Source organism: Patella vulgata, chromosome 7 (genome assembly GCF_932274485.2).
Source record: "Patella vulgata chromosome 7, xgPatVulg1.2, whole genome shotgun sequence".
NCBI classification, from domain to species: Eukaryota; Metazoa; Mollusca; class Gastropoda; family Patellidae; genus Patella; species Patella vulgata.
Window position 1 is genome coordinate 10,791,238 of NC_065885.2, and position 22,358 is coordinate 10,813,595.

Genomic DNA, 22,358 nt, shown 5'->3' on the forward strand with positions numbered 1-22,358 from the left:
CTTCTCTGTTGGGGCGTTCACTTATACCGCTTTTACATGCTATCCTTTCTAACCGATTCAGAACATTTTTGTTGGACTAGACTAGGCTATGTGATTGCTAGACTTTTAGTAAGTATACTATTCAAAAAAAGTAGGGGATATTTGATTTTTAAGTGTTATTAAAGTCACCTAATGAAACTGACGAAGAAACAAATGACAAAATGAAATGAAGTTCACATTCATCGATTTATTCCAAATGATCGTTAGACTAAGTAAGGCACAGACTGACCATTATAAGGGTAAAATGATACCTGGGGTCAAACAGCAAAGTTACCACAGCATCACAACCAAGTCAGTAACGGGTAAATCCTCCTCTGTTTGCCAAACAAGCATTGGTCCGGCGTGGCATACTCCTAATGAGACGTCTAAGGTCATTTTGGTCCAGATTGTCCCATTCCTGTTGCAACGCAGCAGCAAGTTCTTGGGACATTGACAGGACGTTGTTGACGTTGACGTAACCTCTGTCCAAGCATGTCCCAGACATGCTCGATGGGGGAGAGGTCGGGACTCAGTGCTGGCCAAGGTAATGTGGTGATGTTCTGTTGTTGGAGGTAACCTGTAACGATCCTGGCCCTGTGACATCTTGCGTTGTCATCCTGGAAGATGAAACGGCGGCCATGACGTCGTGCGAACGGCACAACATGGACTGCCAAGATGTTGTCCCGGTAGTACTGGCCTGTAACACGCCCTGCAACAACATGTAAAGCCGTTCTTCCAGCAACAGTGATGCCCCCCCCCCCCACACCATAACAGAACCACCCCCAAATCGATCATGTCTGATGACGTTAACGTCTTGGAAGCGCTCGTTTCGACGACGCCACACCCTCCTACGTCTGTCCAAAAAATCAACAGTGAACCTTGACTCCTCTGAAAACATCACATTGCTCCAGCGTCGATTATCCCAGTGTTGACGATCCCTACACCAACGACGTCTTGCCTGAATGTGATGATCTCTCAAACAAGGGATCACGCGAGGACGTCAGGCGCGAAGGTGACCCCTATGCAGTCGATTCCGAATCGTCTGGCCACTCACTCTCACACCAGTGTCTGTTTGAAGACGAGCGCTGATCTGATTTGCTGTGATGACACGATTTCTCAAGGCCGAGGTACGGATAAATCGATCCTGGGCTTGAGTTGTCGCCCTTGGTCGACCTGAGCGTGGTCTGTCCTGTACAGATTGTGTATCACGGTATCTGGACCATAGCCTGCTTATGACAGACTGAGAAACATTCATCGTCCGCGCCACAACCGCCTGTGTTGTGCCGATCTGTAGCATGCCAAGGGCACGTAACCTTTCATTTTGGGTAAGCCGACGCATATCAAAATTTGTTTTCTGGTCACTAAAACAATTAAACTGATGTTTCCACCCTGGAATTCAATGCCACAATGACTGTAACATTCAAAGTCAAAGTCGTGCAAATCTTGGGTTGGACCCCCATGATGATCCCAAGCATCACCTGCATTCCATGCGGTAGCTATTGGTGCGTTTGGGCGTCACATGTAACTGGAAATGTTTCTTCTGTTAGGTTCTATAGTGACTTTTTTCGTAGTCATTTGCATATTTTAGTATTATGCCCCCAAAATCAAATATCCCCTACTTTTTTTGAATAGTATAGTTTGATTGAATCTCAATCTGATTAAAACACAGATCCTATTTCGCTTCGTTTTTTTATAGTTCAAAATTTCGTTTAACTGCTCTTTACTACACTAGGATCTGGGAGAGTTGTTATCATTGACGTGTTCTGGATGATGTAAGGGATTAGCCAATCAAACGGTCTGTTGCGGCGAGTTTTTTGGGTGAGGTGCACGGAACTTTGGGTAAACTGTAAACAACTAGAAACGTCAACGATGATGTTTGACGTCATTAGGTTAAACGCCGCTCGTATGGCACATAATGAGACCTTCCATTACAACTGGTCAGATCTTCATGTAGCGTAGGTCATCGAAAATATTAAAAAACGAAACGAAATATAGATCTGTATTTTAATCAGATTGATTGGATCTCCAAATTTTTGGGCATTTGCATCAAGGTAATCGACAGTGTTAATTATGGGAACGCTTGCTAAGTAAATGATTAAAAAGCAGTGTCGAGAAAGATTAGCCATGGTCTGTCTTGCTATGGACTGAAAGGCGCCATGGCGATTCTAGAAGTATTCAACATCGATTAGCATTACTTTTTCGGGTAGGTTTTCGTTAACAAGTAGATCTTTGTATTTAATAAATTAGACATAAACAAACATTAACGCGCCATTGCTTTTACAATGGCAACCACTTTCATATCTGCTAAACAATAACTGTCTAGACTAGCGTATAGCCCTTCTCTGTTGGGGCGTTCACTTATATCGCTTTTACATGCTATCCTTTCTAACCGATTCAGAACATTTTTGTTGGACTAGACTAGGCTATGTGATTGCTAGACTTTTAGTAAGTATATGTTAAAAGGGGGAAACGAATCCGTCCTTGGATGCGCGGATCCAATGTATTTATTTCTATTTATAGTCTTTCGCACCCCCCCCCCCCCCTGTCCGCGGTTATTGGTGAATATTCGTGATTTGGATGCCTAGCCTGGTCCTCGGTGCTTTACTGAGAAACAAATATTGTTTATAAAAAAATAATGGAGGCGGGAGGACAACATAGCTCCATGTTGCTCTAAATGTCGTAAAATCGTTAGAGACGGGCAAAAAACGACGATAAAGATTAAACTATTCAAGTCAGCAAGGCAAATCTTTAGATATCGATGGCTATATAGCTAGGGGATATAAAGTTTGATTACTCTTTAAGGGAGATTACTCCAATGAAAGAATTCAGGTTTGCTCATACAATGTCACGGCCATATACGCACATTACTCATCATCTTGGTAACATTCCCCGTAACAAATATGCAAAGAAAAATATATGAAAGTATGCACATATTACATATCTAGTACATAACCCAATTATCAGTACAGGACAAGGCCAACACTATCCCACTCCATGCTGGTATATTAGCCTTCATATTATATTTGTAAGTTTCAGATAAGCTATCTATCTATACAAATAGTGACTTTGCTTTCTCTGACATACCTTAGTCGCTGACATATTTAAGTTACGCTACTAGCCATTTGGACTTATATCATTTACCTGGCGGTTGTGTTGGACAGTTGAGTAATATACACCAGCATCAAAATGGCCGAGTTAAAAGTGGATTATAATTATTTAGGTAGAACGGGTCTTCAGGTTTCGAACCTGTGCCTGGGTACCATGACATTTGGACAAGCCACTGTGAGTAGTTTTACTATTTATGATTGACATTGTTGGGATACCCTGTTAAAGAGGGTAAGTCGCTAATTCAATATTGCAAACACGACTTACTGGTCAACATTGATGTTGTTATCTTACAGTGAATAGATGGGCTTCTAATATCAAATAATACAAAATGAAAATTTAAAATTGGCACACGAATCGCGCGCCAGAATGCTTTCGAGCGCGTTTTGTAATGAAGCGACTCGGTGAACGAGGCTAAACAGACCCCATAGGAGAATACTCCCGGTGTAGACTGGAATAACCAGACGCCAACGACGGCCATTCAGTTTCGACGAACAAAACTGATTAGAAATTAAGGTAAAAACAGAAACGATTGAATGTAAATCAGTGTATATACAATCATATTACATTATTACATGCGTGGTGGGAGCTTTCGACAATATTCTAACTCCAATGCAAAGGCGCTGCTCCTGGAAACAAATCCTAAGAAAAATAACTTGATAGGAGCCGTTGGGATAATGGCGATCATGTACAGCCAACCTCGACCCGGTTTATAATATGGGCGTATCCATGCTATAACGTTAGGTGACGGGTAACCGAATATAAAAGTCCTCGTGACTCGATCTGAATAATTTTAGATTCAAAACACAAGGTCGAATATAATACAAAGTCCAGAAAGGTTTTGCATCGGTATGCGATAAAACAAGGGATTCAACTTTACAAGTGAAATAAAGTTTTAAAAAGGTTGAAAAGGAGACACTTGGTACGACAAATGGAGGTTCCGTGTACAAGGTCGCGAGCACGTAAAAGAACACTTCACAGTTGCAATTCGATGTGAGTAGGCTGCGGCGCCGCTCTCAAGGCAAAATTTCCCGCCAGTCTTCAATAGCCCACATTTCGATTCAATTCATTTCAATATTTTTTTCAGGTTGGACTACCTGGTCAGTGTGATGAAGAATTATCACATAAGATATTAAATCGATATGTGGAATGGGGAGGTAATTTTATAGATACTGCTGATGCCTACTCTGGAGGATTATCAGAATCCATTATTGGTACTTGGCTTAAACAGTAAGTTTTGGATGATGAAATGTTTCCCTATGTGGACACATTATGAATCGTCGTTTTTCAAATAATGTGTAGCTTTAAGTAACAATATTCTTCATAACACAACTTTATGGATTTATTACTTCTTAGTTTATTACATGCAACGTTTCAATATTCTTACGGGTGTCTTTATCAAGTAGTTAATCCATAAAGTTGTGTTATTATGAATAGTATACCTTTACTTCTAAGTGGCATTCAAGGACCACGTCTTCATTATCCCAGTCGGAGTAGAACAGCTGGGCGTTAAACCCCATTTCATTTCATTTCATTGCATTCAAGGATATTAACAATATTACAATATTGTTATTTATTTATGAAATAACCTTATGAAATGTTACAAACCTCCATATTTCTCAAATACGACGTTTAAAAACACCAATTCTTAAATTTGTTGGCCACAAAAAAGCGTTTAGCAAGTGGCGTTTTAGAGATATAAACGATTGGAACTTAATTAAACTGTTTGAATTTATAAATTGAGTTAAAGGACAGAAATTCGATCTTTTTGGGACAACATATTGTGGTAATTGTTATTTCTATGGATATGTGTGCCATGCGAGAATAACATCTTTTCATGAACAGTGTTGTTTTCCCTCTATTCTCCTTCGAATTTCAATTGCCAATTGCCAATGGATCTCTTGCATGAACTATCAGTCCCGTTCGAGCCACACCTGAGCCACACAGATTCTGGTTGAGAATCTAATGTCCTAACCAGATCAATGTCAATCACCCCCACCCCTTCTTGTACCGCTTTTAGGGCGGGGTTGGGTTACCGAATGGTTTAACGCGTTTGATCATAAGGTCTATCATTGAGACAAGTAGTATGGTTTCCCCGTTTGTACGTGATAAGGAGTAGGGTCCACCCACGTGGGATTTCTCTGGGTTCCCCGGTTTCCGATCACGATGAAAGACTCCTACGCGCAAGCGAATTAGTGAAGTACGTTGGACCATATGTAAATCCTGCCGAGTGGACGTCCCCCACCCCATCTCCTCTCTCTCTCTCTCTCTCTCTCTGTGCCTTGATACAGTTGTCCAAATACAGGTGGTTTTTTGTCGGATAAAGGCTTGATTAGGACAAGTAGATTTTTATCATTTCAAATGTTTGTAGTATATTACATGGTTGATATCATAGTCCAAATTCAGGTGGCTTTAGACCGATTTTATCAGTTCAAGTGTTTAGTGCATGGTCTTGCATCGTATCTGCACATTTTGTAACCTTGGCGTACAACGTGTCTACATACTTTATAATATTGACGTACATCGTGTCTACTAACTTTATAACCTTGACTTACAACGTGTCTACCTACTTTATAACCTTGGCGTACATCGTGTCTACAAACTTTATAACTTTGACTTACATCGTGTCTACCAACTTTATAACCTTGACTTATATCGTGTCTACAAACTGTATAACATTGACTTACATCGTGTCTACCAACTTTATAACCTTGACGTACATCATGTCTACCAACTTTATAACCTTGACTTATATTGTGTCTACCAACTTTATAACCTTGACTTATATCGTGTCTACAAACTTTATAACCTTGACGTACGTCGTGTCTACAAACTTTACAACATTGACGTACAGCATGTCTCTACCAACACACTGGTATGTTAGACAGAGTACTTTATAGTCTATCCAATCTCTGGCTCATGGTAACCAATGTAAGAGTGGGGAACTGAGTTTATGTGGCCACGATATGATGATCTCGGGACAATTTTTGCTGTGAGATGTTGGATTTGCTGAAGGTGATTTAGTTGAAATTGAGAAAGATCGATGAGAAGACCACTACGATAATGATCGGGCGGGAGCTGCAGCTGTATCCTGTGTTAAGACACGGCGGGTGGAACTGATGGGGTTTTTTTTCAGATGACAGCAACATCTTCTACACAGATCATCAACTGTTTGTTGTTTGTGTAAACTGATGTTGGCGGAAATCCCCCTTGTTCAACTTTTTCCTTTGTTGGTTCATAAGGTGGGTAATTGAGTTTCGGGGCAAAACAGGATAACTTCAGCTTTATCCGAATTTACTTTCAAACGTTTTAGACCCATCAACGTTTTAGCGTGTAGACATTCTTATAAGCACCCCCTGTTGATCTGATCCAGGAACAAAATACCCATAAAACTGAGTATCGCCAGCATAGATATGGTGACATATCGAATTTTGATCCAGAACACCTCCAATTTCCTTTGTATACACTGCAAATAGGACAGGCCCTAAAACAAACGTATCTATATGACAAATAAGTCGTTAATAAAAATAATGTGTTATCAGTTTGCACATATCCAGTTTGCTTTGTATACATGGTAAATAAGACATGTCCTAAAACAAATCCGTGAGGAACACCACTACTTGACGAACACATTCTGATCTCATACGTACTTTATAACCTTGACCTTGTAGATAAAGAAAATACATCTTCAGGACAAATAAGACATTAATCAAAAAACATGTGTTATCAATCCTATCTTTTAACAACACAATAAAATATTTATTTGTAGACAACAAAGGGATAGATATATTCTGGCCACAAAGGTATTTTTCTGGAAACAAAGAGATAATGTCAATCGTCAAGGGTTAACAAGACGACATATTGTACAAAGTATTGAGGAAAGTCTAGAAAGATTACAAACAGATTATGTTGATCTCTATCAAGTAAGTTCCAAAATAACTGTGTATTCATTTAAGATATATAAATTGTCCTCAATTATAGTTTGAAGTCGCTCTGTTCATTTGAGGGAGTTGGAAATATTGTGAAAGTTTAGTTCCTAAAATGTATATTAGCCCAATTCCGTTCAGTATTTACAAAAAATATGATGAATTGACAAATTAAACAAACCAGCGCTACGTAGAAGAGAAAATGGGTAAAATATCCAATCCTGAAGATTATCTACTGTTAATATTTTGCTTTTGTTTTCTTAATTACCTAAATGTTAATTAATCCATTTGATCCTTTCGGATTGAACCGTGAAACTTTTGATATTATGAGCAATATGATGCCCAGGAACGTTAAGATAAATATGCTAATCAGTCACGAAATCCACAAATTAAATATTGTAGAAAAATGCGCGATCAAGATCGGCGACTTTAAATGTCATAATTTAAAAATATGATCACAATACACCATTAATTTCCCCATAAACTTCAATGTTATTTCACGCTGGTGTCGCAAACTGAAATTCTTTCCACAATATTCGTTAGGCTAATTCCTGCGCAAGACATAAACTATAACACCCATCAATCATCTCTGCTGAAGCATGTTTGGTGTTCACCATGAAAATCTCTAACCAGGAAAAGATAAAGTAGACTGGAGGCAATTCCTGGGGAATTACCCATGTAATTCTTCCAGACAAATATTTTTTTTCTACTAAAACTAGCTATATATTCAAAATTCAAAACCTGAAAAGAGAGAACAAAATTACAGGTGAATTGTACTATCTTTTTAAACTTTGCACTTCATTCTAAATGTAGGAATTTATGTTTGTTCTGTGTCGTATATATGACCGTTATCTATTTTCCTTTGTTATTAATTTCTAGATGCATTGTTGGGATAATGCCACGCCCCTCCGGGAAACACTGTTGACGTTTAACGACCTGATACGTTGTGGTAAAATTTTCCTTTGTTATTAATTTCTAGATGCATTGTTGGGATAATGCCACGCCCCTCCGGGAAACACTGTTGACGTTTAACGACCTGATACGTTGTGGTAAAATACGTCATGCTGGTTGTAGTAACGTTACGGGATGGCAGTTACAACAAATAGTTGATTTAAACAGAGAACTTGACCTTAATCCATTTGTTAGTCTTCAGGTAGGTTTCATTTATTATATTTATTAGTCTTGACGTAGGGTTGGTTGAATTGTAACAATTAACTTATTTTTAAAACGTGAAAGTCCAGAAAGGATGTGCTGTAACATAACTACTTCCACATCCCATTTCTTGGAATCCTCGATTTAATAAGTATTTTGTAATTCATTGTTATTATATACTGAGAATCATGTCTGGTTGACCATCGACTGTAATGTCCTTGTTTTTCATCTCACTGGTATTGCATAAACTAAATGGATGTCTTCCGTATATTATGCTAAGAGGGAAATGTTGCCTACGGTTATAACTGACAAAGTTTCTTTAACATTTGTCGTCCCATCCGATCGACTAGACGATTGTTCCAGTGTCTTACACTTCTGATAACAGGAAACATGTTGGCAATTCCCCAGGAAATTGTTCGGCCAGCACCGGTATCGAACAACGGGGACCACCTGATTAGTGTGCCGACACCTTCTACCCTGAGCCACCGTGTCAGTTTCAGTGAATAAATGAACTCGTATGCAACGGAGTTGACTTGAAAATGATTTAATTCTATGATTGCAGCAACAATACAGTCTGGCTACCAGATATGATGAGTTCGAATCTTTTAGTGTCTGTAAATTAAATGGTATTGCCGTCCTACCATGGAGTCCTTTAAAAGGGTAAGTTAAAAGAATCTTTTAGAATATTGCTACAGCTGTCAGTGGATAGAGTTACATCCACACGAATTATATATATATTTTCAAGTGGGCATAATAATATATATTTCTGTATATTAAAGCGGAGTACTATCTGGTAAATACAAGCGTGGACAAAGACCTGAGTCGGGATCTGGAAGAATTGGTTGGGCAGCACAAGATGCCAAAAGAGGAAACCAAGCTTGTCCAGGCTGGGATAAACTAGAAGGAAGTGAAAGAATATGGAACACAATTGGCAAGCTGGAGGATATCAGTAAAGCTAAAGGTGGGATAGTCTTGGTTAATAACATTTACGGCGTTCCAAAAACTGGAGCCATGGTGGCTTGGTGAGTAAGATGCTGGCTCACTAGACAGGAGTTTCCGGATTCTATTTCCACGAGATTTTCCAGGCCCACTTTTCTCGTTAAGTGGCAAATGGCGGAGGAACAAGTAAGAAAGTGCAAAATTTAGGGATATTCCATACTTGTTGCTCTTGTTAATGGTGCGAGGCTAACGGCCTAGCAAGGAAGAGCGTCTAGTTCTGCGGATGGTACGAAAACTGAGGTCCCGGGTATACCCTTGGTGGCGTGTTAAAGATCCCCTGACTGCTACAAACCTATAACACACTTTCCATCATAATACACTTCATTAACCCTGTTTTCCAAACATTGTAACGTATCTTTTCTAAAGCATACCTATTGGTGCAGAAGGGTTTAAGGCGTTAGGTTTTTTATTTTGTTTAGCAAACACTGTAAAGTATCTTGTCTAAAGTGGAGATTTCCACAATGACATGTTGTTCCTTTCTGTCTCCAGGTAAATCAGTTGCCCAGGTGGCAATACGATGGTTATTACAAAGGGATGTTGTATCATCTGTTTTAATTGGTGCTAGAAATCTTGATCAGTTAAACAGCAATATGGGTGCCAGTTCCGGTTGGAAGTTAACCAAGGAGGAGGTATATATATTCTAGATTACATGGATTAAGATGACTAATAGTTTCCAATAAAACCAATAAGGGAACCGCGGTGGCTTCTCTACTGGCAAGGCGCTGACTCGCTAACCAGGGGGGTCCGGGTATCGATCCGGACGGTGATCGAAAAAGTTCTCTGGAATTTTCTCCATTCGGATGGGACAAATATGTACTAAATCGAAAGAAGAGTAGACTTTGACGCCAGTACTCAGCCAAATTCCCCTCATAGCCCACTGTACAGCGTATGATTGTCTTCATTGGCCCAGTCGGTGATTTCATGATAGAGGTACTAATGTCTTACTGAACATTTATAAAGAACAATTAAACATCCTAACGCATAAAAAATCTCAAACATATTTTGTATTATAATTTTATTTTTTTAGATGCAACAATTGAACGAAGTTTCTATGCCGGAAATACCATATCCTTATGAACAAATATGGCGACTGAATGAAGTCAAAAAGAACCGATTTGTACCGAGTTATTTGGTGGGCGATATCGTGGATTAGAATACGATATTTTTAAACAACTCTGTTTTGTATTGTAATAATTCACAGAATCAAAATTCATATCGAATGGTTTTAAATGTTTTGAAAATATTTTCTAGTAAATTAGAATGATAAACCTGTCCTGTCAAGACGCGGGTGCCTAAAATGGTTGCTACTTCTTTGAAGTACGTTTTGGTCCGTATGGTAGCTACGGTATCCTCTTACGTCATAAATATTATAGCATTTAGAGGGCCATAGCATAGAACAGATTATGGTCCTCCAATATATATACAATTCAAAATAAAAACGACACTAATAAACTGTTATAGTTGTTCTAGATTTTTCGGATGCAAGATACTGGATAAGTTCATTCAACTGCCGATTACGTTCCATAGAGTTTGTCCTGTAAATTGCAAATAACTCTTGAGATTTATTTTATGGTATTTCCAATTTGAAAATGAATTTAACCATTTCATTACTACAATAATCATATAATAAATGTTTACTGATATTATGACTTTGTTTGTCTCCTTTTGTGGGTATCTTTCCGTTGAGCAGCATCATTTGCATCACGGTAAATCCCGCAATAAAATCACTAGAGTTCTTCCATGTCTAACCGATTAGAAAAGGGATATTTTTTGGATAGACAATGCAGGAAGAGCATTGCCATGTTTGGTAAATAACGTGTTATTTTCTTTGATCAAAATACTTCTATTTTTAACACAGGTGGATAAAAGGGGAAACCTTAAAATTGTCTTTGGGGGGTTGGTCCACACTCGTAGCCAGCGGGGGGAAGGGGGCAGTGCCTCTCCTACTCCCCCGAAACCGAAAATAAATTGCCGACCATAGTTCTAAAATACCTACTGTTTGTAATAGACAGCAGTCAGGGATCATCATGTGGAGTACTAGAGACGGGTGTCAGTCGGCGCCCCTTCTAAAAGAATTTTGAAATTCACCATTCTAAATGATGTAAAAAAAAAACAATGCTCGTATAGATTGTCGGACCAGACGATCAATGACGCATCGTAGTTCTTTTAGCGTTCGGGAATCGCTGTGCAAAATGTCTGGACTGTGAAACTTTCTGGTCCTTGTTGGTGGGCAGCACACCCGGTTAAGCCTATGGTGATACTGTTTGAGTTACATACAACTTTGTAGGGGCGTTGTGATGTATAAATATGATGTATACATATCATTGGTTGTGTTCTGATATCTATCTCCCCTATATTGTGTACTGACTTGCCTAATGGCCCACTGTCGTTCATTGTTCAGAGTTCGCTAGAGAACGATTTTCTGGACCGGGGGAAGACCCCCGGACTCTCCTCCATCCGGGAAGGGGGGAACCTGACCTGGATTGTTCCTTGTTTATACGGAATCAGATTAGAAAGAATCATCGTTCTCTTTCTTTGCTGTTTGTGAATCCCCATTGGAACCGTAAACATACTATAGAACAAGACGTTGCCCCATGTTGTTTTTCAGGAGTAGAAAGATTTCAGCCCACGAAGATTTCAGGAAGAGTTGAAGCCAATCAAGTGACGGCAATTAACACCAAACTATTCAGCTCAATCGATAATGCTGGGTTCCCACTATCACGATTCAGGCTACGCATGAAATCGTGGTTTTAATCGTAGAGTAATCGTGGGGATCCTGTCAGGGTTTATCATATATTGAGTTCGGTCGTAGCAATGGTGTTAATCGTATCGAAACGTATCAGGACGTTTCTGCAGATGCCAGATCGTGGACCCAATAGGGACACACCCGAACGTCAAGCATCGCACGACAGAGGAACCTAGCATTAAGTCCTAGGTGATTTGCGCCATGGCCATCCATATGGTTAGTGGGTGTAACGGTTGGTTACTGTTAAAGGGAGATTACTCCAATGAAAGACGTTGAAGAGTTGTTTCGCAATGTCACGGTCACGCCCACACTTTGTATTGTTTGTTCGTCTGGTACAAGAAGTATGCGAGAAGGAGTATATGCGACTGTGTAGGTAGATTCCATGCATAACCCAGGATCAGTATACTTGGACAACACAAGATCAGCTGTCTATGCAAGCTTATAAAGTAAAGTCATATCACTTACATATTCAAGTTACGCTACTAACCATTTGAATCAATTAAACTCCTGTCATTTAAGTGGGCCAAGTTTCACATACCATCAAAATGGCGGAGTTAAAAGTGGATTACAATCATCTAGGAAGAACGGGTCTTCAAGTTTCGAATCTGTGTCTGGGTACCATGACATTTGGACAAACCGCAGTGAGTAGGTCTTTACTACTTAAAATTAACATTGCACGAATACTGCATGACGTTTTGGTCACTGATTGGGTGTCGTCATGGGTTTTATTACAGTTGCAACGCTTTTGTGGGTGATTCTAATCTGACCCCCCCCCACCCTTCCGTTGCCGAACTAAACCCGACTGTTCTGGAGAATCATAAGGTCTACCACTGAATCAAGTGGTGTGGTTTCGATCCCACACTTGTACGTGACACGTAGTGAGGTCACCTGTCCAACCTAATAGGGTTTCTCCGCCACCTCCGGGTTACTTCCTCTTCCACTATAGACCCCACAAGAGAATTGTTCAAAACAAAATGTACCAAATGCGAATTCCAAAACGACCTGGTTGTTTCCAGTGGACGTTAAACCCCATTTTCTTCCACTTTGTGACCGAAACGCGTGTGATATAAACGTTGCCAACTTACACCAACCAAAAGAAACGGTAGACCGAGTTTACGGCCACGGACGCGAAGGTCAAATAAAAGAGGTTGATCGAATAAAGTATAAAATCCTGAAAGCTTTCTCAGGGGCATGCGATAAATAAAAAAAAACATTGATAAGGAAAATAAAGGACTTTAATCGCACAATAAAACTAAAGAGTTAAACACGCGAATTCACGACACGGTACCATAAATAAAAAAAATCCCATGAAATATGAATCTGATTCGCAAAGTTTTCGTGCGATATTTACAATAACTGACAATGAAAATATTGAAGTGGAAGCCCTGTCGTGTAATATATAATATTTGTTTGTGCAATATCATTATATTTTCTCATGACCAATATTTATTCTTTAGACTGGATTACCAGGACAGTGTGATGAAGAATTATCACATAAGATATTAAATCGATATGTGGAATGGGGAGGTAATTTTATAGATACTGCTGATGTCTACTCTGGAGGATTATCAGAATCCATTATTGGTACTTGGCTTAAACAGTAAGTATTGGATGATAAAAGCTTTCAATATGTGGGCGTATTATGAGACATCGATATGTGAATAATCTATGTCTTGAGAATAATCTGTAACTTTATTGGGTTGCGTCATACAGTGTGTGTGTGCTATGGGGGCAATAATTGTTCTCTTATGTCGAATTCCAACTGTCAGCGGTTCGCTACACGGGACCCTGGTTTTTCGTCCGATCCAAATGACTAAATGAAGTTCCTTTCCTTGCCAGTCCCTTCGTTTTGTCTTTCGCCACAGTGACAAGGGGAGAAACCACAATGTTTTATTTACTGAGCAACGACGGCTTCCAACTTTTTCTGAGATTCATAACATATGTATAATGTCTGGTTGATTTTGTCCAGATACAGGTGGCTTTAGGAGGATGGAAGTCAAGCCTAGTTTCAATCTGATTAAAACACAGTCCCTATTTCGCTTCGTTTTTTATAGTTCAAAATTTCGTTTTACACTTGGATCTGGAAGAGTTTTTTTTATATAACCCCAGTTCTGATTGAATGTGAGGGATTAGCCAATAAAACGGTCTGTTACGGCGTGTGGTGGACGTATCCTAGTAGAAAAATCAATGCTGATTAGTAAATCAGAAGTCTGACGTCATAGGGTCAAAGGCCGCGCGTATGACCCCTCACGCGATCTCCCACTACAACTGGTCAGATCTTCATGTAATGGAGGTCAGCGAAAGTATAAAAAACGAAACGAAATATAAATCTGTATTTTAATCAGATCGGCCTTGTTTAAGACAAGCTGATTTTTATCATTTCAAGTATTCACTGCATGGCCGTACATATTATGTCTAAATGTGACATTTTAGATAACAAAATGCACAAACTAATCTTCATGTGTTATCAGTTTTGCACCCGATGTCTGCATTTTGATATCCAATAAATCTAAAATTTAAGATTTTTAAAATATATTTTATCGATACCCAATAATCATTTTAACTCAATAAGATATTTATTTGTAGACAACAGAGGGATAGATTTATTCTGGCGACAAAGGTATTTGCTTGGATACAAAAAGATAATATAAATCGTCAAGGATTAACAAGGCGACATATTGTACAAAGTATTGAGGAAAGTCTAGAAAGATTACAAACAGATTATGTTGATCTCTATCAAGTAAGTTCCAAAAAATCCTTTAAAGGCATTTATTAACAGGATAGAATTATAGACTATAACACATACGTATGGAAAACCAATTACTTAATTTATACGTGCGACGTTTTGAAGAGAATGAACTCGACGTTATCATAAAGATACTCATCGAAACGTCGTACAAATTAGTTAAAGGAGGAAAGTTACCCACTCAGTATCATCCATAGTCCTCGACATTGTAAACATGTATTGGTCAATATAAATCAACATTGATGTTGTTATCTCACCTTGGGCTTCTAATATTCAATATTACAGACAAAATAAAACTTTTACGATTGGCGTGCCAGAATCCTGACGGGCGCCATTTGTAATGAAGCGACTCGATGGACAATGCTGAACATATCCCACGGGAGAATACTTCCGGTGTAGACTGGAATAACCAGACGCTAGAGATTGCCATTCCATTGAGACTTCTGACGTATTTCGCCGAACATACCTGATTTGAAATTAGAGTAAAAAATGGAAACAATTGAATGTAAATCAGTTTATTTTATGATCAGTAGTGGAATACCGCGTTTTATCAGTGAAATAAAAGTGTTATTCCACTGGCTAGTTGTTTTTACCTAAAATGATTGTAAAATCATAAAATAAATAGAACATTTGTCGTTTTGTCGTGAATAACATATTTTATTTCATCTCTAAGCAAGAAAACGTTTATATTTTCACTCATGCTACGCTTCTCGATGGAATAAAATATGTTATTCACTCTAAAACGACAAATATTCTCTATTTGCATACATTCATAATACATTATTTTATGCGTTGCGATCCATTACTGTTCGGGGGGGGGGGGGGGGTGGATGGCTGAATGGTTAGAGTGCGCACGCTCTATCATAAAGTCTGTCATTGAGTCGACTGGCGTGATTTCGAATCCCCGGTTGTACGTGACAAGGAGTAGGGTCGCCTGTCCAACCTCGTGGATTTTCTCCGGGTCCTCCGGTTCCTCCCACTGCTAAAGACCCCTATGCGCAAGCGAATTATTGAAATAAAATTAAACCATATGTTAGTCCCGAAATGACCTAGTTTGTGTCGAGTGGACGTTAAACCCAATTTCTCTCTCTCTCTCTCTCTCTCTCTCTCTCCATTTGTTTTCCGACGTGGTTTCCCCTTGTCAGTGATGCAGGACGGAGGGGATGAAAAGGACAGCTGTCTAGTCCTTCGGATAAGACGAAAAACCGAGGTCCCGTGTAAACATTGGAATGCACGTAAAAGATCCCTTGGCAGTTGGAATTCGATATAAGAGTAGGCGATAGTGCCGCTGCCCGGGCAAAATTTCCCTCATAGCACACTGTATGGCGTATGCCCGTCTTCATTAGCCCAGTATAGGAGCAGAACAGTAGGACGTTAAACCACATTTCATTTAATTTCTCTCCATTTGTGTTCATTTCTAGGCGTCAAAAATAGCGATTTAGCTCATTTACGTAATGGTTCTTCCAAGAGCAGGTGTTATAGTTTAAGTACAAAAACAAATCCGTATTTTAAAGCCACTGATTGTCATTTCGTGAATTTTTAATCCATTACAAACTAAACTATAATTGCGAAAATTAGGTCTCCAAAAATGTTTCAGTTCGGTTCAGTATTTTCAAAGGTATAATGAACTGAAATGTTGATGGGCCTCTTTTTAATCCGATTGTAAATAGCGTGTTTTCTTAATTATCTCATAATCATTTTGAGTCTATTTTAGCGTGGATTAAACCGTGAAAATTAGATATTTCACAAAACATACTTTAATATATGTGGTAGTTATCTTTCTATTTTCATGATTTTTAATCTTTCAGACGCATTGTTGGGATAATGCCACGCCCCTCCGGGAAACCCTATTGACGTTTAACGACTTGATACGTTGTGGTAAAATACGTCATGCTGGTTGTAGTAACGTTACAGGATGGCAGTTACAACAAATAGTTGATTTAAACAGAGAACTTGATCTTAATCCATTTATTAGCCTTCAGGTAGGTTTCATACTTGTACTTAATCCATTTTTTGTGCTTGTACTTTTGCCATCTATTATATATGTACTTTATCCATTCATTATACTTGTACTTAATCCATTTGTTATACTTGTACTTAATCCATTTGTTGTACTTGTACTTAATCCATGTGTTGTACTTAATTCATTTGTAGTACTTTTACTTAATCTATTTGTTGTATATGTACTTAATTCATTTGTTATACTTTTACTTAATCCATTTATTATATATGTATTTAATCCATTTATTATACGTGTACTTAATCCATGTACTTAATCCATTTATTATATATGTACTTAATCCACCTGTTATACTTAATCCATCTATTATATTATATGTACTTAATCCATTTGTTGTACTTGTACTTAATCCATTTATTATATTTGTCTTAATCCATTTATTATATATGTACTTAATGCGAATAATGGCAGGTTGACGTTACAGGGTGTCATGAATGACGTGTGTCCCGGTCATTGGCGTTTTCGTCTACTTATTTTCGAATTCAAAACCTCAAAGTTTCGTTTATTTGCAGCCAATGTGTACACGAGACCTCAGTGCGTCACAGTTTCGTTTTTTTGCAGCCAATCTGTACACGAGACCTCAGTGTATCACTCCCCCCCCCTTTCGCGGGCAACACAGGAACGAACCGAAAGCTTCTGGTTAGTGGACCAGGGCAGTACTGGCTGGGTCACGTAACGTCCTTGAATTTATTAATAAAGCAACGAAACGGTCTGTCAACTGTAAAGAATGCCGGATAAGCCCAAGAAACTTACCCGGCCTATACCCGGACCGAACCCGAGATCTAATGGTTAGGGAGTCAGTGGTTTACTCCATTGTCCACCCGAGTATTGCAGATCTAATGGTTAGGGAGTCAGTGGTTTACTCCCTGATCAACCCGAGTATTGCAGATCTAATGGTTAGGGAGTCGGTGCTTTACTCCATGGTCCACCCGAGTATTGCAGATCTAATGGTTAGGGAGTCAGTGCTTTACTCCCTGATCTACCCGAGTATTGCAGATCTAATGGTTAGGGAGGCAGTGCTTTACTCCCTGATCTACCCGAGTATTTTTGTGTCAGTAAACACCTGGAACTCCCAATGCATCACAGTGAAGTAAACCGATATTAATTCTATGCTTGCAGCAACAATACAATCTTGCTTCAAGATATGACGAATTCGAATCTTTTAATGTGTGTAAATTAAATGGCATCGCTGTTTTACCATGGAGTAACATAACTACTTCCACATCCCATTTCTTTGAATCCTCGATTTAATAAGTATTTTGTAATTCATGGTTATTATATACTGAGAATCATGTCTGGTTGACCATCGACTGTAATGTCCTTGTTTTTCATCTCACTGGTATTGCATGGACGTCTTCCGTATATTATGCTAAGAGGGAAATGTTGCCTACGGTTATAACTGACAAAGTTTCTTTAACATTTGTCGTCCCATCCGATCGACTAGACGACTGTTCCAGTGTCTTACACTTCTGATAACAGGAAACATGTTGGCAATTCCCCAGGAAATTGTTCGGCCAGCACGGGGACCACCTGATTAGTGTGCCGACACCTTATACCCTGAGCCACCGTGTCAGTTTCAGTGAATAAATGAACTCGTATGCAACGGAGTTGACTTGAAAATGATGTAAATTCTATGATTGCAGCAACAATACAGTCTGGCTACCAGATATGATGAGTTCGAATCTTTTAGTGTCTGTAAATTAAATGGTATTGCCGTCCTACCATGGAGTCCTTTAAAAGGGTAAGTTAAAAGAATCTTTTAGAATATTGCTACAGCTGTCAGTGGATAGAGTTACATCCACACGAATTATATATATATTTTCCAGTGGGCATTATAATATATATTTCTGTATATTAAAGCGGAGTACTATCTGGTAAATACAAGCGTGGACAAAGACCTGAGTCGGGATCTGGAAGAATTGGTTGGGCAGCACAAGATGCCAAAAGAGGAAACCAAACTTGTCCAGGCTGGGATAAACTAGAAGGAAGTGAGAAAATATGGAACACCATTGGAAAGCTGGAGGAGATCAGTAAATCTAAAGGTGGGATAGTCTTGGTTAATCAGATTTACCATTATTGCCTCTTGTGTCTTCCATACATGGTAGCCACGATGGTTCGACGTGTATGGACCGGCCAGAAGGTCGTGTGGGTATTCCAGACTTGTTGCCTAGCAAGGAATAGAGTCGAGTTCTGCCAATGGAACGAAAACAGGTCCTGGATATACCATTTGCTCCAATTTAAAAAATCTTCAGACAGCTTCAAAACTATCAGTGCACAATTTACATCATAGCGTAATTCATTAACTCTGTGGGTGTAAAAAAATAAGACGTTAAACTTTTTATTTTGTTTTCCGAGCACTGTAAGGTATATTTTCTAAAGTGGAGATTTCCATCATGACATGTTGTTGCTCTCTTTCTCCAGGTAAATCAGTTGCCCAGGTGGCAATACGGTGGTTATTACAGAAGGATGTTGTATCATCTGTTTTAATTGGTGCTACAACTCTTGATCAGTTAAACAGCAATATGGATGCTAGTTCCGGTTGGAAGTTAACCAAGGAGGAGGTACTAAATTATATTTATAACGATTGATGTGTCAAGTTTACAATGAAATGTGTAACACTGTACTGGTTTTGTGACATAAAAAAATTTGTGAAGGAATAGAACCGCCCCTACTTGTAGGAACCATGGTTTGGACTATACGAGATAGAACTGTAAAACATGTTAACCATGTCAAATGATAAGTGGTATCAGGTGTTAAACCATAGCGATATCCTGCCTCGTGCACGTCACTACATATAGAGAATCTCCTACGAGTCGATACAGTAAAACAAAAACGAGGCTCTGTCGAGGTTTTTTTTTACTTTATCGACGAGTGTTGATATTTTTTGATATCAAAATAGACAAGTACTGAAGTAGGAGATTTTATTTATCACCCAATCCTTTCTTACGTGCAGAAATAAATAAATATAATTCTTTGCTGTAGACTTCACTTTTACTGAACCTGATTACATTACGGCGTAGTGATACATCATTTTTTGGCAGCTATTTAACCATTGCAAAGTCCTTTATATTGACCCAGTGTTTCCATCAAAGTAAATTAAATAAAAATAATTCATTTTTAATAAAAAAAAAAAAAAAAAAAAAAAGAAGTTACTTTTAATAAAAAAGGAACTGTTCTTTGAAAATACAAAAAAGTAGTTCCTTTTTAACTGACCAATCAAATTCATGTAAAGCGATATCTCCCAAGGGATTTAACGCTGTAGATTATGAAATTTATCACACAAGCGATATCTACTGTAGAATGTATTATTGCGTGATAAATAGCTATAACACATCAGTGTCTGTTTGCGTATATGAGAATTTCATTGAAGAGAATTCGTCTACACATGTCGACAGTTAACGTCGTCCCACAAATCTCTTTCACCCTAATTTCCATCTACTTGTAGTTCTCCGATTACCAGCTTGTACGTGACAAGGAGTAGGATCGCCTGTCCAATCTCTTGGGTTTTCTCCAGATCAACCTCTCTACATCCTCTATACAAGAAACAACAAACTAACACCGGGTCTGAGTAGTACAACCACACAGGACCGTATCTAGCGGGGGTGCAGGGGGTACATTGCACCCCCAGAAAAAAAAGGCGCCCCGATAAATTGCGCCCCCACCCAATCCAAAAAAACAAAAATTATTTGACAATCTTTCAATTATAAAATAATACACTTGATTATGATCAGACAGTAATGCTCTTAAGGCACTGATAAGTCGATCGATTTTAAGGGCGCCCACACGCCAATGGGTTCGTTTGCAATAATCCAAACTTTCTTATATCACATACGTGGAGGCTATGGCGCCCCACCACTCTGCTGCACCCCCACTTTTAAAATCCTACATACGGCCCTGCAACCACATGATTATTTTAAATTATTTCAAAATGGCAGCGTACAGCCAATTTAAGACATATCACGTGATACTAGCGCTTTACAATACGACGAATGAACATGTTTATTGTTTAGCCAAACGGTTGTTTACTGGTATTGTATCTTCGCACATTGAAACATTGTGTGCGCCTAGCTTAAATTATAAATCATAAATTGTATTTCAGATGCAGCAATTGAACAAAGTTTCTCAGCAGGAAATACCGTACCCTTATGAACAAATATGGCGAGTGAACAAAGACAAAAACAACAAATTTCTGCCGAGTTATTTCGTGGAAGACATTGTAGATTGAAATGAAACATAATTTGTTGAATTAAAAAACACTGTTTTCTGGTGACATTGAATTGTTTTAAATATTTTGAAAACCTCTATGATCTTTAGAATGATGAACTTCTCAAAATGTATTTCAATGCTGAAATGAAAATAGTTTTTGTTTCTAGATTTTCGGATCGTAAAATCCGGGATAATTTCTTTTAAATGCAGATTACTGAACAAACTGAAATATTAGATTATTTGACCATTATGCATGCCAATATACGTCGTCATTCTCCAAAGAATAAATATTTTTTCTGTGTTGTTTGTTCACGCTTCAGTGGTTGAAATTCGACCAATTCACAGCTTTGGTATTAGAGAATACGATTATGATAACGTTTTATCCAAAATCACATCAACAAATAATAGGAGTATCGTTGAAAGTCATGAGTCAGACCACACGCCCAGCTTGTCAGACTACACGCCCAACTAGCCAGACCACACGCCCAACTAGCCAGACCTCACGCTCAACTTACCAGACCACACGCCCAACTTGCCAGACCACACGACCAACTTGCCAGACCAACTAGCCAGACCACACGCCCAACTAGCCAGACCTCACGCTCAACTTACCAGACCACACGCCCAACTTGCCAGACCACATGCCCAACTTACCAGTGTTTATTTGTCTTTTCATTGTAATAATTATTTTTGAAGGCTATATCTGTATTTATCAGGTCAATATTTTACCCCGAGTTGCGAAATGCAAGTTTCTCATCGCCAACATAATCAAAAGGGACATAACTCCGTTTAGGTTTATTTATAAAAGCAGACAACACAATTTTGTACATGCATTTTATAAGGGTTTGGCATTAGCTTGTACCTATCAAACTACCTATCAAAATATGTTGAGTATCTTACCGAAGAAGATCAAGACACCCAAATCCAGATCAAAGCTTTATTGAGAAAACAGGCTTCGTTTTTGCTAAAGGGGTTCACTAGTTCTCCTCTATGTATACGCAGACTTTAGTGAGCATTCGTCGTTTCATTAATAGGTATAGAGAGAGAGAGAGAAATGGGGTTTAACGTCCACTCGACACAAACTAGGTCATTTCGGGACTAACATATGGTTTAATTTTATTTACATAATTCGCTTGCGCGTAGGGGTCTTTAGCAGTGGGAGGAAACCGGAGGACCCGGAGAAAACCCACGAGGTTGGACAGGCGACCCTACTCCTTGCCACGTACAACCGGGGATTCGAAACCACGCCAGTCGACTCAATGACAGACTTTATGATACAGCGCGCGCACGCTAACCATTCAGCCATCCAACCCCCCACATTAATAGGTATAAGTTGATTCCATAAAGAAGAGGGGGGGGGGGGGTGCATGGCCGAATGGTTAGCGGATGCGCGCTGTATCATAAGGTCTGTCATTGAGTCAATTGGCGTGGTTTCGATTC

At 38.9% G+C, this 22,358-nt stretch overlaps 2 protein-coding genes across 2 annotated transcripts; both read left to right on the forward strand.

Moving 5' to 3' along the window:
• Positions 1–3,053: 3,053 nt before the first annotated feature.
• On the forward strand, positions 3,054–10,745 carry LOC130013537 (1-deoxyxylulose-5-phosphate synthase YajO-like). Its single transcript, XM_056102140.1, has 8 exons — positions 3,054–3,300; positions 4,211–4,353; positions 6,893–7,046; positions 8,029–8,202; positions 8,764–8,861; positions 8,981–9,162; positions 9,690–9,829; positions 10,228–10,745. Exons 1-8 carry the CDS (start codon positions 3,205–3,207, stop codon positions 10,351–10,353), a joined length of 1,113 nt encoding a protein of 370 aa, XP_055958115.1. The 5' UTR covers positions 3,054–3,204; the 3' UTR covers positions 10,354–10,745.
• Positions 10,746–12,256: 1,511 nt separating this feature from the next.
• Positions 12,257–20,982, forward strand: LOC126827892 (1-deoxyxylulose-5-phosphate synthase YajO). Its single transcript, XM_056102139.1, has 8 exons — positions 12,257–12,587; positions 13,404–13,546; positions 14,533–14,686; positions 16,501–16,674; positions 18,356–18,453; positions 18,573–18,754; positions 19,134–19,273; positions 20,812–20,982. The coding sequence occupies exons 1-8, from the start codon at positions 12,492–12,494 to the stop codon at positions 20,935–20,937; spliced, it is 1,113 nt and encodes a 370-aa protein (XP_055958114.1). The 5' UTR covers positions 12,257–12,491; the 3' UTR covers positions 20,938–20,982.
• The last annotated feature ends 1,376 nt before the right edge of the window (positions 20,983–22,358 follow it).